Here is a 14,640-nt window from a genome sequence, read left to right on the forward strand (position 1 = left end):
GAACAGAAGAATGCTACAACTACTTTGAAAAACAACACATATCTCCTGTGGTTTTGACATCCAGCAAATGCAATGCCCAAGAGTTCAAGGGAGAAAAATTGAGAAACAGCACTAGAGCTTTTCATATGGATGAAAAGACTTCTCATATGGATGAAAAGGAACTACAGGCAGTTGATTCTACAACTAGTGTATCTTTTAACTTTAAAAGATACACTGGTATCTTTTTATCTCACTAGTATCTCTTTAAAGTATCTACTATCCACTTGAATACATTTAATGGCTCAGATGCTTTAAGAAAGACCTCCTGACTAGTACCTTTCAGTAACTTACCTGATGCACAAGCAATTAAGAGCAGAACACAGAGAAATTTACACAGATTGAAAGTAACCGAACATGGAGAAATCAAAAACAAAATATTCAAATTAATTTTACACGCAATGATATTTATTCTATAGTATATAAAGCACATCAGAATAGGCAATCTAGAGGAAATTCACTTCAGCTGCACCTGCATTTGCAGACACCAGATCTTACCATAAGGGCACTGAAAAAGCATTTAAGTGATGCTGGGAACCTCGCCATCCACTGATAGGTATTTTGGGGGGATTGCTCTGAACCAGACCTTACCTGGCTGAATGCCCATAATGATTTCAGCACACCTTTTAGCACCTTTCACTCAGACCTAAGTGAGCAAATTCCATTCAGGGACAACAAGCACAAGGCTTATAAGGAAAGTGAGTTGAGAGAATCAAGAAATTAATTTCAAATGCGCACTCCAAATCTGAACTAACACATACATGTTGACCTCTGGCTGAGTACCCAGAGTTTTATTCTTGTGCCCTTTAAAAATTAATTGATTGCAAGAAAGACAAACATCTTCCTTCCTGAGAGGGGAAGCTACAGCTAAAATGGGGAAACTCTTCAAATTCCTCAAAAGGAAAAAGGACCAAGAGATGGATGGATCAAGGTTAGCTCAAAATACCACACAATATCATTTTTGTTAGTTTTATAAAAGACAAAGGTTAAGTTGAATATGTACCTACTTAGAATGCAATTTGACATTGAGACAGCAAAGTCAACAGTGTAGACTTCTTACAATGTCTCATCTCTACTGTGTTCAGATGCTGAGACTGCTGCTTCTTTTTGAAGTAATTCAAATTGCTTCCCTAACAGTCAAAGTTATTGTTCTTCACCTGATTTAAGTGGTGAAGAATAATAACCACAACCAATATAACCATTCCAAAATTCAAAAACTATCTTCAAGTTAGTTGTGCTACAACTATGCAGCCTATGTATTTTAATTAATTTTACAGAAGCATAATTGACAACTCAGACTAGCAGCATTAGTTACACCTCTACGTCACTACCGAAGTGTAAGCAAAGAAATTTAGAGAGGAAAAATAGTCAATTATGAACACAAAATGTCAGGCTTCAAATCATCAAGCTAAGCCTTTTTCACAAAGGTGATTAGGAAGTTATATGGAAGAAATTATGATTTATCACTTGAAGATAAGGGTGCACAAAAGCAAGCAGTCACTAGAAACTAGAAATACACACTAAAAGAAAAAACAATAAAACACTACCCTCAAAGAAACAACTAAAAATCACATTTCAGAAGTAAAAGCTATCAATCAGCTAGATTAAAGGGAGACTTTAGAACACATGCTTTTAAAAACAAAATGCAGTGTGATAAAAAGCAGATACAGGAGAGAATTAAGAGGCTAAAATAAGGTACAAGAGAACCATCTTATCACCAGGAGAGCAGAACTAGTAGCAGTGCAAAAACAAAAAACAACCTCTATTTTACAAGCACGGCCTACTACTGCTTGAAATTTTTGCCAAATTATCTTGTCCAATATGATTAATGATAAAGCAACTGCTGCAAGCCCCATCCACTAATAGATCTTCAGATCTAAACTGCAGATCTGCAGATTTTAAACTGATTTTACACAGAGGGGTTTATTGGATTGGGTCTGTAACCAGTATTTTGACTGAAGTGTCTCAGGAAATTGAGAGCTTTCTCTGTTGATTTTCCCCTATTTTCCCCTTTATATTAAAATACAAGGGTTTTTTTCAGTCTCTCACTACAGAGAGACAGGTCACGTGAGTGTATACACACACACACCGACTTTTTGTAATATATATTTTATAATTGACTCAATAAGCACATATTGAACAGTTGCATTCCAAGAAGTCCCCACACCATAATGATTCCAAGTGCTAATCCAAAATCAAAATTATTTTCATCTTTAATTTTTACTTAGTGTTACTCTACATCACAGGTAGAATAATACACTTTCAATGGACAAATCTGTGCTTTTATGAACTATATAATTTTTTAAAGGGTGACAGGGTAACTATTTTGTCTGTGTTTACTTTACAGATGGAACAGAGATTTTTACTAAAATACTTACTATATCATTTATGAAATATTCCAACCTTAAATTTTCACTAATATCCATACTCAGAAATTTTTGTTTGTTGTACAGTCATGGCAGCAGGGTCTTTAGAGATAAGATATAAAGTTTAAGGTAAAGGTTCACTTTCAATAAAAAATCTTTGCAATATAAAATTGATTCTTCCTTTTAGTTTCTAAGAAATTTTCTTCAGGACTACAACATTAAGGAAATTAGGAGAGGAAATAGCTTTTTAAATTACTATTTTCTCATTAAAAAATAGATCTCTGATCTGAACTTTGTATAATCTAAACTGTATAATCTAGACTATAGGGTTATAAAGATACCTCGGCAGGCTGCCAGAAGACTTTAATAATCTATATCAGAAACTTACTGATTAGGAATGGGGAAACTGATGGAACAGAAAAAGAACTAACTTCAAAGGAAATACAAAGACCAGAACATAAATTTGAAATAAAAATTCACTAACTGAATGCAATTTTGGCTCTCCTGCTGACACTTAACAGATTTTTATCTTAGTATTTGAGGAACTTTTCCTTATTTCATATATCATCAATCCAAACATAAACCTTTATGTCCTTAATTTTCAATCCCTACAAGATTTCTCACAGTAAAATAACCCACTATACAAACAATCTAAAAACATAAATACTGAAAGCAAGAGAAAAGTCATAAATTCAGGATTAGACAACAAAGCAGGCTGATTGTGGAGATGATGGGAATGGCCAACTGAAGGGGGGAAAAATAGTTGGCAAAAAAAAAGGGATGCATCACAAAATATGTAAAAAGCCTCTAGGATCATAAGCATCCTGCTGAACTTCCCTAGTGAAAGGAAGCTCCCCCCTTCAAGAGATGAAGTGATTCCATTGAAACATCTCCTTGAATTCCTCACTTAGGATGTGAAAGATCAGACTCAGTTCTGTCCTCTAGGGAACACTGTTTGAACTTCTTTGTAGGTCTAAAAGACATTTTTAAGCACACCCAAAGGTATAAGATCAAAGCCATTTTAGTCCCTCAAAAATCAGATCTGAGATCCTATTATCTGAAAATATGCTTCAAGTACAAGAGACACATAGGTTTTTAGCTGTTTTATATTCAGTTTATAAAGAGATGGTCAACAAGTCCATTTCTGAATACAAGCTGCTATATTTCAAAGTACTTTTAGGCCTAGAGATAGCTTTCTGACTCACAGGGAACATCACAATATTTAGAAGAGTTTTTTTAGCTGCAAGCTAATGTGTTACTAAGTCAGAATTATTTATTCTTCAGAAAAAAAAAAAAATTCTAAAACAAGAATAAGATTATCATCTGGCTGACTGAAGTGTCATCCTCAGGGTGGGGTTTTTTACATTTATTTATTATTTTTCAGTAGTTACATTTTTTCTGACAATAAGCAAATCCTATTGCTTTCCATTTACATGATTCTTCAAAGACATATACAACAAAAATAATAAAATTTATACCCAAGAAATCTACTCAGAAAACCCATCACAATAATGACTAGCCTCAGGGTTGTTGGTTGGTTGTGGTTTTTTTAAAACCTTATGGATTTGTCTCTATGAGAAAAACAGCCACAAATGAAAGAAAAGGAGAAATTTAGTGAGAAATTCTGTCCTAGGAGGTTGCACAGTTTCAAGAGACTCGTCAAAAGCACTTGATCTAAATACAGCAGAGCAGTGGACTCTACTTGCAGTGCTGGCTCCACCCTGCTCAGTGAGATTTGCAGAGACCAGCTGTTTGCCCCATAAGAGCTGCTGCTGTTAACCACTTTCTTCTCAAGTCTTGTTTATCTAAGCATAACTGATCAAGTCAGAGAAGAAGAAAAGAAGACAGAGATTCAAAAGATAAAATCCTGAATCTGCACTTGCTTCTTTTCTAAATGTGATAGAAAGATGATCACTTCCAAAACCTAGTCAAATTTTGTCCAAGCCATGTTTTGGCTTTTTATTTTAGTTCTTGATTATTTGGACAACTATTTTTTGGGTAGTTCCTCGAGAAGCATTTATTACAAGGAAGAAATACACACACATGTGCACACAGCTTAAATGACTAAAACCAACTTTGTTTACAACTTGACTTTTATAATAAATACTATCAACAGCAATATATTTAAATCAATATTTAGTGCATCTATCACTATCTGAATACTCTGGACTACTTTTTCTTTTAAACCTTTTCTCCACAAACTTCAAGACAGTACAATAACAAGCTTAGACAATTAGCACTGGAAGAAAAAATCCAAAAACAGGAGTTGTGTAAAGACAGAATAAAAATGTTTTGTTATACATTTATCTAATCTTAATAGATTTGTAGAGAAAAGTCCATATTTTCCCCAGACACTTCTGTCAATTGTCTCTAGTTTTGTTTTTATGTGTATACAAGCACAGCATCGAATTAAAGTCAAAACTATGTAGAACATGCCTCTTGTAAACTTCCTTGACTCAAACATCAAACCAAGAGGTTCAAGGTTAAGATCACATACTTAAAAAGAAATTCTAGTTTGCCTCCTGCTGTAGGAACAAAATCTCTGTAACACCAATGAGTAGACAAAATACTGATTTTAACTGTACAAATTACTTAAGGATTTTTAATAGCTGCTATTTTGATTAACCAGCTCTCTCCCACAGAACATTTGGAAATAAGATCTAAAATTATACAATCTACCTATCTTGCATTTGAATGATTTAATGTAGCCAACAGTCCTACATAATTACTAGGTTAATTAAATAGATGGTTGTATTTAGGACGGAGCAGAGTTCAGGGAAGGTAAATGTAGAGAGGAAATACAAGAAATACTTGGGCCTAGAACATGCAAATTTTGCTGGTGGTGACCTTTAAAAAAGATTCTATTACATAAGGTTGAAAATCCTCATCACCGTACATAACATGCTGGCATTAATTTAAGGGTATTTTTTCCTTGTTCCATTTTCCTATCCTGTAATGTGGGTCACATCAATTTGTTTTAGCAACAAGTCCTAATTAAGCCACAAAATAAAGAAAACAGACTATGTTGGTTTAGTTCTTTAAATTTTTCTCATGCTTTGACGGAGTTCAAATAGAAAAACTCCAGTTGTCATGCAAGCACCTACAACTCTGCTTTTCACAGGTTTCGGCTCATGGAAAGAAAGAACATTTCAAAATGCTTAAAATGCCAAAAACTTATCAGTGTTTTCAAGTCTGATACTAAGCCAATTTAATTAGGTGTTTGTCCATGGAGTGCTATGCATCTGCAACTCTTATGGAGTACAAAACAGGTTTTAGGTATCTCATATGTTACTAAAATATGTATTTAGGAGACCTCAGTTGCAGAGAAATTGCTGTTTGTAGAACCTTCTGGCTTCAAAAGATATGTCTATGTCTTCTAGTCACTATGTGTCCTCTAGCTACTATAGAAAGAAACAGGACTGCAGTTACAAACTACTACATGAACTTTCTTTAAGAATTTTTAAATTTAAAAAACACCAGCATGAGGAATGAGAAAGTGAGATATGTTGCATTAGTAATTAATTGTCAGTTAACAAACAAAACCTCAGGAAATAAAACTGCTAAACCAGAAAACCACTACTGAGTAGTTACAATTCCCTCTAGCTATTAGATGTTGTGTAAAGAAAGTCTTTAAGCAAACAACTTGGTAGCATTTGTTACATCAGGTTAAGTACATGCATAGTAAGAGTGCAACTCCACATGAAGAAAACTGCAATTGGTTTAATCTTTGAAGTTCTAACAAAGTTGAACCACACATACCACGGTATGTTCAAACTCAATACATAGTTATCTGCATACTTAATTTCCAACATGTTTCAAGACACGTAACATTATGAGTTCCACTTCAAAGCATAGCTCAAAACTTTTCCATGCAAAGAGCTAACCCACAAATGCAGTTAGGGAAAAGATTGCTGCAGGCTATCACACAGATTACCGGATTGTGATCTTCATCAGGAAAGAACTGCTTGGGGCAAATCAGAACTTCATTGCTCAAGTTCTCTACAATGAAGAATTCAACATACAAATTAGCACAGGAATTCTTATTATATGTTTCAAAGTGATTCCAGCTGAAAACGAACCCTTTCTTTTCATACAGGTGATCAGCCAAGTGGTTTTCAGTTCAAAAAGACAGCATCATTCAAATGTCACCTCTTTATGCACTCTGTAATTAAAAATAATCTTGACATGTAGGCCTTCCCCTGCTAGTAAATTTTGTTATCTTTACTGAAGCCCTTATATATCCAGCTATTACATCAGCATAGCCAACCAAACCAGTCACCTTTCAGTGTTCACTCCATGGCTCCATGATTACATCATCGAACACAAAACTCTGGATTTAACCTCACCCTCCCCTAATGCCCACCCACTCATTGTCATCTCCTCCCTCTTCCCCAGATGACCTTCCATAAAGCCATGCATTGAGCCAGTCTAGGGAGGGAAATAAAAAAATCAGCTTCCTGCTTATCAGTTCCCTGTGTGCTGTACCTTGCACCTGCACAGCCAAAAATTCAGGTACCAGGAAGGGGCATTGAAAAGAGGAAAGCTGCAGAGCAACCTCAAACTAGATTAAGCTGACTACAGACCTGCAGCTCAAACTTTTAAAAAAAATTAACTTCTTAATCCCCCAATATGATATACATCCTTGGTGACTGAGCACTGAGTAGCTATGACCCCTGATGGGGAATCCTCATGGCATTTTCAGAGTAATTGCCAAAATGTGAGAAAACATCCTCCAGCTTCCTGTCTCCCTGATACCAGAGATACTTTAGGTTTTCCATCTAGCATTTTAAACAAGCCTTATCCTCAAAAGGCTATCATTTAAACACTTCACAAAATGCTCAAAAAGTACATTGAAGCAAACATCCTTGCAGATGTGAAGTGCAACCTTCCTCCATATTTGAAGCACTGTGAATAATTTCTTTTAACCCACAGTGACTTCCTGCATACACATAAGATCCATTAGAAAACACAGAGCAGGCCCAAGATTTCAGCCCACACTGAATCAAAAGGGGCATGAGAGCTTTGGTGTCTTCATCAAGTGGTAGCATCTCTGGAAGTTTGGAGAGGATTCTCCCAGTGTTTCAGAACTCTTCAGGAAAAAAAGAACTGAGAGGAATGTACCAAGTGCTTTGTATTTATGTCCATCCTGCTACACTTAAGTATCAATCTTAAAACCCAAAATAATACATCCTTGAGAAAAAGTAAAGGAAGTAAATACAAATACCTGGCAACGTGGGAAAACCAGAAAGGCTTAAAAACATATACTGTGTTCAAACTGACTGTTTCTACTTCCAGAGTAACTTTGGCAATCAGCTACTGCACCTGTCAATAGTTAATGGTGTAGAGAAAGTTTCATTCAGATAAACCTTAAGGGTTGTCCTTCTAGAGCTCACTTGACTCTAGTATTAGACAAATTAATCAAGAGTCTATTGAGGATTCACTATTTCAATGCAAATCTGCTCAAGTGAGCTGAGAAATACCTATGTTAACCATTTTAAGACCTTTTTTATATCACTTTCATTGAATCAGAGCTAGAAAACTGACTTGATTGAAGAGTTACTGCCTCCAGTCTTGTATAGAACATTTAGAAAATAAAAGGAAAAAAAGAAGAAAAAAAGAGAAGAATTGAGGAGAACCAGCAAGTGTAGTAATTTCACCAGTAGAACTGCTGCAAGGTACTATGCAATTTAATGATGTTTGAACCATTACTGTTGCTACAATTTTTTAATTTGGCAGACCACTTTACAATATTTTAAAATGTCTTCCAGAAAGGCCAACCTGAATAAGACCCAAGGCAGACAGATGAACTATAAAGAGATGTCTACATTTCCATGGTTTTGCTATTTGTATTAGCATCTGGCATTAATGATAAAAATGCAAGCTCTTCATATAGTTGCAAACAACTAAACTAGGCAATAGGATAAACTTACAAAAGAAATCACTGCAGAATTTCTTAAACAGTATACAAAGTTTCTACCACTGAGACACAAAGTATTTCTCATTTTCCCACAATAGACCTACAGAAACTCTAACATAGTAATAACAATTTGCTGTATATTTCTGAAGACCAAAAATGTTACAAGAAAACACTTTGACATTGAATTTAAAAAGCCAAATCAAAGCACAGAGGAGCACACTAACTGAATCATGAGAAGTCTTTTTGCTTCAGCAAACTCTTGGACTTTGGACACTTTTGGTCAGCAAACAGTTTGACAAGTCAAAACATTTGTTAAGCTCCACAGAGCATCCCAAATTTACATCTCACTTAGGACCTCCAACACCTTAACACTCTTTTTCCTAAGGGTTTCAATTAACATAAAGAAGTAAATAATGGATAGATTGTAATACAAGAAATCAGATGATATACTACACAACTGTAAAGAGCATAAACAACCACACTGGACAGCAGCTGAGGTCAGAAATTAGAGAGACCAAATTTTTATATAGATAAAAGCATCATATTTAAACAGAATCCATAGTGTAAAAAATGAGATGTTATACCATAGCACACCTGGGTAGCTGAGAGACATCACAGAATGGATGGGCAATCCCACTTCAAGCACTGGAAGCACTGACATGAAGTTCAGTGTTCCCAGCAAAAGAACTTCAGTAGCAAAATGCAACCTGTTTAGTTGATGAATTTTTTCTGCTCTTTGGGTTAGCTAGAGTGCTTATGGAGATCCTCACCCAGATAAAAGCACATTCTAAAGTAGTCTTTACAACAGAGATGAGATAAAAAGTGGAAATTCTTGCAAATTAACAGGCACAACTTCTTTCTAGAAGTGATACAGTGAACTAAAAAAAGTTGTAATAACACAAAATTACATTTGGATAAGTACATCAGGTCACCTTGAATGCATACCAAAAAAAGGCCCAAACAAATCTGAAAAAAGTTGAAGTACCAAAAAATCAAAGAATTACAGCAAGGGGCACTAGAGGGTCCAAAGGATGAGTGAAAGGAGTTAAAAACATGGCAATGCATTCACATATATAAGGAAACCACATGGTTAAAATAGCAAAATGAGAAAAAAACCATCTCCTGGGATCTTGCAGAGAAAAGTAGAGGATGTCAGAAGATTCTCAGTCATCACTGTAGAGATTAAAGAACATTTACCAAAGCAATGTTAGAGTTCTTTGTCATCATAGACACTGAAGGCAACACGGCCTCAGAACTGAGACAGGACTGTGGGGTTTTTAATATAAGATAAAGTTCTCTGTAGATACAGACAATGCTTTAGGTTGTAAATGTGTGGTTTGTATGGTGCCTAGCCTAATGGAGAACTCTCCCACTTAACATCAGAGATGCAAAGAAAACAATTATTGCACAACTTATCTTCAATAAAAATCATGTTTAAGTAAGTCCTCACTTACATACTGTAAGACACAATGTACCCACACAGCAGCATAATGATTGCTGTCCTATGATCTGGGCTAGGTAAGCATAGGTTACAAAGTAATCCATAATTGTTCAGCCATCTTTATTTCAAAAGTTAGCTGGGCTGCTGATCCTCAGTCTTGCTGGAAGGCTTCTCCACAGGCACCTGCCAATGTCCAAGACATTTCCACATTTCACATCTCATGAAACCTGAGGGAGTTGATTCATGACCAGATGTTATGCATTTGTTTCTATAACAAAACTGTCCTTCATCTAACAATGCTTCAAATAACAATGCAGCAAGTACTGTTACTTTGTCTAGTCTTTAAAACTGATACTCCTCTTTTTGAGAGGCCACGTCTTTAGGATGGATTCTGCAAGCTAGCAATAAGCAGCCAAACTTTCCAGTAAAGACAAATAACAAACACATGTTTCCCTCTCTAAGTATCCCCAAACTGTCAAATTTTTCCCTGGTTTTCACTTCTGTACTCTAAATAAAATCATTGGTATAGTCATAAGAGTCTGTAAATGTAATTTACAAAGCACTACAAAGCTAAAATAAAGTGTTTTTTTTTAAAAATTAGGACCGATTTGAGAGCTTCTAGTATATGACTTCCGAAAGTAAAACCTAGAGTTTTATTTCTAAAAGATGTTTAGTTCCACTTTGGACAATACAGTGTACCTGAAAACACCTATATAAACTACAGTTAGAACTTAATCTATTTGGAGTTTACTGTACATATTTTCTGATAGAGAGACCTAAAAGCAGATTATTGATGCTGGCATTGTCTTGAGTGCAGAGATTTTGAAATCAGCTGTTAGCCTCAGTGGCTTGAGCTGTGAGCAAGGCCCTGGCAAGAAGCCACATCCTCTTTTAAGAACTGCTGTGAAAGTGAATATTTCTATCAAGCAAAAAGTGCCTCAGATTTGAGGTTTTCATACTTCTCAGTCTCAATTACTTGCTGTCTCAAAATCATTTCCTCATCTGACTTTCACATCCCTTGACTGTGGAAAGCTGACTGGCTGCTGTGAGCACTCTGCTCCTCCAGCTGTTCCTTTATTCACACAGGAGTTACCATCCCTCACCTCTCCCTGCAGCTGCAACTGTGAAAACAGCATCAGCTTCACGCTGTAATTGCTATGGCTGTCTAAGGGACTCTAACTAGGAGTGTTGTACACTAACAAATTAAAGAGGTTACATGTCAGTAGAGTGCCTAACACATTACCCATACTGCTTCATCCCCCCCAAAGACATCTTTTAATATAAAGAGAGAAAATTTTACTCAGACTACAAATAAAAACCCATGGAATGCTTTCCTTATTTAGTCAGAGATTCAGTTTAGCAATAAATTTATTTTTCAGATATTGACAAACATGTAAAGTGATATTTAAAATATTAACTACCATATTCAGTATTCAAAATTACAACAGGCATGCAGGTTTTTAAGGCATTAAAATTGAAAATCTGTATTTAGTATGCTTAATACTGGGTGATCATCATAGCATGTCCAGTCCAAGCAAAAACTAGATTTAATTAACATACACTGCACAGCATAGGTCAGCAATTGAAAAAAAAGATTTTAAAATAAAATTTAAAAAAAACCCCACTTCTACAAACATTGCAATATCTAAACTCTTTTAAGTTTAAGTATATTTGAAATCTTTCCCTCTTAATTCATTATGTGATAGGCAAACTAATCCTATATGGCTCAGCCTTTAATGAACATTGGTCTCATTATGATTGCCACATTCAAAGAGGGACAACAGATATTATTTCTGTGTCATCACCACATTTTATCACTGGAGCTCTGTGCCCACCAAACTCGAATCCTAAGAAGCCAGGACACGTAAACACTTGGTGTGTGGTAAAAAACCTCCTTTCTCCAGTACAGTGCGCATGGCTGCGGAGTGACTCCAGAAGTACAGACACTTTTCTCCCCTTTCAGGCGCGTACTGCTATGCTGGGAAATGCCAATGAACACAAAACTTTCCCTACATTAACTGTCCGCACACAGCGGTCTGTGAGCGGTCAGATCTGTCAAGGGGTTCCTTATTGGAGGGGTGGGGGATCACTGCCTCAAAAAAACATTCTGCTTGCATTTTTCTGAGACTCTTCCTCCTTGCCTCGATAGTTACAGAAACCACCAGCTTAGGTGCTCCACCTACGACAGACCTAATAATTTTGACCTAACCGGGTCAGTCTGAGGAGATATTCCACATCACAATTTGGATACGAGAGTATGAAAGACTTGAGATTGGGGCATCCCTGTTCCACCTCATCTCCGGGAGGAAGCGGTCTCGGGGGTACCCGCAGATGCTGCGGCCTGCCCGTGCTCATCTCATCCCTTCTAGGGAGGTTTCGAGGGGAATCCCCGCCGCCCAGGCCCACAACTTTCTCCTCCACGCGAACTCCCTGGATAGGGAACGGCGGGAACGCGAGGGACACATCACGGCCACCAACCCTGCGTCCCCCTCCCCAGCTCCCACAGCGCGGGAGGAACCGGAGGGGCCGGCAGGAGGGAAGGGAAGGGCAGTAGAGGCAGGGAGAAGGCGCAGCATCCCAGCGCTTTGCCTGGTGGCTGCCCCGCATCGCGGGAAGGGCCCTTCCCTCCCTCCGGCTGCGGCCGCTGCTGGTGCCCCCGCCCCTTCCCCGCAGAGCTACTGCCTCGCTCCCGCAGCAGCGCCGCTCACCTCTCTTGGAGCCGGGGCTGGGGCTGCCGCCGGTGGCTCTGGAGCTCTTGCGGGAAGCCATCGCACCTCCCGTCGGGCAGCGCAGGGGGCGGAGCGGGAGCGCGTCGGGAGCCGCCGCCGCCACTCGAGCCCTGCGTGCGGCGGGAGCGCGCCTAGGCCCCGGCAGCGCGACCCCGAGCGCTCCGAGGCCCCGCCCCCGCGCCCGCCTCTAGCCAATCGTGTCAGAGAGGCGTGGCGCCGCTCGCCTCCGATTGGCGGCGGTGCCGTGAGGGGGCGGGGCGGCGTCCCGCCGGTTGCGCGCGCCCGCCGCGCTCTCCCGCCGCCGCCGGCCCATTCGAACGTGGCACAGGCGGGCGCGAGCGGCGGCCTCTCGCGAGGGTTTGGACGCGCCCCTGGCGCTGAGGGAGGGAGGCAGGGAGGAAGGTGAGGGGCGGCATTTACATGGCGATACCGCCTAAAGCATCCCGCCCTGTGTCCTAAACCGCTCTCCGCATCCAGTTAAACGCCCAGGTTATGGGAACACCTCGTTGATGTGTATAAGCGTCTAATGGTGTAAGAGGACGGAGCCAGGCTCTTTTCGACGGTGCCAAATAATAGGACAAGAGGCAATGGGCAGAAACTGATGCACAGGAAGTTCCACCTGAACATGAGGAAGAATTTCTTTATTGTATGGGTGACCAGGTACTGGAACAGGCTGCCCCAGAGAGGCTGTGGAGTCTCTGTCACTGGAGATATTCCAGAACCGTCCGTACTCAATCCTGTGCCGTGTTCTTTGGGCAGACCCTGCTTGAGCAGGAGGTTGGACCCAATGCCCCGCTCTGGTCCCTTCCAACCTGACCCATTCTGTGCCACATTCTACAGTACAGCGGGGCAAACCTTCCAGAGAGCGCCTTTGCAACCAACAGAGTGAAAGGGTTTGAAGATTGTCGTGTCAGACGATGAGTTCCCCACCAAGGCTTTTTGAGGCTTTAAAAATACTTTTAATTGACTCTGATAAAATAAACCTGGGGTTTTGCAGGAGTTCTGGATGCCTCTTGGTACCGATATTCAGTTTGAGACTGGGTTAAATACCAGTTTGGCATGACACTAAAAGTCTGAAAGAAAAAAGCAAAACCCAGCTTTGAGTCCTGACCATAAATACAGTGTTTTGAGTCAAAACAAACAATTTTGCAAATTCGAGAGCTTTGCAAGTGGATGTGTGGAGAAGGAAGCCTTTACTCATATCAAAGGTTAGCGCTGTGTTTTGGATAGTAATGCCATGAAGCTAACCAGAAATTAATTTACTGGAGAGCATTAATTAGTATTTTTAAATGGGATTTGCACTTAGATAGTTAGTCAAGTAACAGGATATCACTGTAGGAACACTGATATCACTTCAGACAGTAGAAGTAAAAGCAACTAGTTTTAGGAACATCAAAAAGAGTGAAGCCTACTCTCATGTGAGTTATTTTGCATCTAGTGCAGTTGAGTATCTGAACTTTTCACTTGGTTATGGCACTCTACCAGAGTCTTATTTTCACATGATGTGTTCGTACTTAATATTTTTTGAGATGCTTTCTTTTTGTTTGGTGAGACTAAAGCTGCTGGACAGCTTTAAAAGCTGCTCGGGAGGAGTAGGTGTACTGATGACTATGTAGAATTTATCACAAAAAAAGCTGACAGGATGAATTATTAACATTTCAGCAAATTGGAAAGTACAATGCAAGGAATAAATTGTCCTAAGAAAAGCACACACACATAAAAAATTATAATCTGGTACTGGGATTAGTGAAAATACTGTAATTAGTAAAAAAAGGGATGTGTGACTATATTCTTGCAAGTAGCAATTACTGTCAATTGAGACAACAGCTGTTTGTGGTTGATGTGGGGGACAGTTTCCTGAAGATACACTACTGGAAATGGCACTTTGGTAAGAAAAGAGATACTGAGAACGTTGAAGCCAGTGGACAGGCAGGGACACTTAGAAAGATATTGCTATTGTTTTAGTGTGAATGAACTTTTTGGCTTTAAATAGACTGTCAAGTCCCTTACTTCTGTTTACTTTGGCCCACAGCTGCCAGCACTTTGTAATTGGTGTATTCAGTACCTGCTTGTACACTCTTCTGTCCAAGAAATCTCCCTTGCAAGATTAAAATATACTCCCAGAGGTACAAATGCTCATAACAGTGTTAT

The 14,640-nt window shown here is 38.8% G+C and overlaps 1 protein-coding gene across 6 annotated transcripts in view; it reads right to left on the minus strand.

Moving 5' to 3' along the window:
• Window positions 1–12,672, minus strand: part of ASPH (aspartate beta-hydroxylase) — a 114,424-nt gene extending 101,752 nt beyond the window's left edge. For 2 of the 6 annotated variants that reach the window (XM_071420075.1, XM_071420060.1), the window contains exon 1: window positions 12,469–12,672. In XM_071420075.1, the coding sequence (XP_071276176.1) occupies window positions 12,469–12,529 (61 nt within the window). In that variant the 5' untranslated portion in view covers window positions 12,530–12,672. The remainder of the gene's footprint in view (window positions 1–12,468) is intronic. The other 4 variants (XM_071420066.1, XM_071420047.1, XM_071420037.1 and 1 more) reach the window with 3 other exon arrangements.
• Between the last annotated feature and the right edge of the window lie 1,968 nt (window positions 12,673–14,640).

The sequence above is a fragment of the Agelaius tricolor genome, unplaced genomic scaffold (assembly GCF_023055355.1).
Source record: "Agelaius tricolor isolate 1412-34295 unplaced genomic scaffold, bAgeTri1.0.p SCAF_2, whole genome shotgun sequence".
NCBI lineage: Eukaryota > Metazoa > Chordata > Aves > Passeriformes > Icteridae > Agelaius > Agelaius tricolor.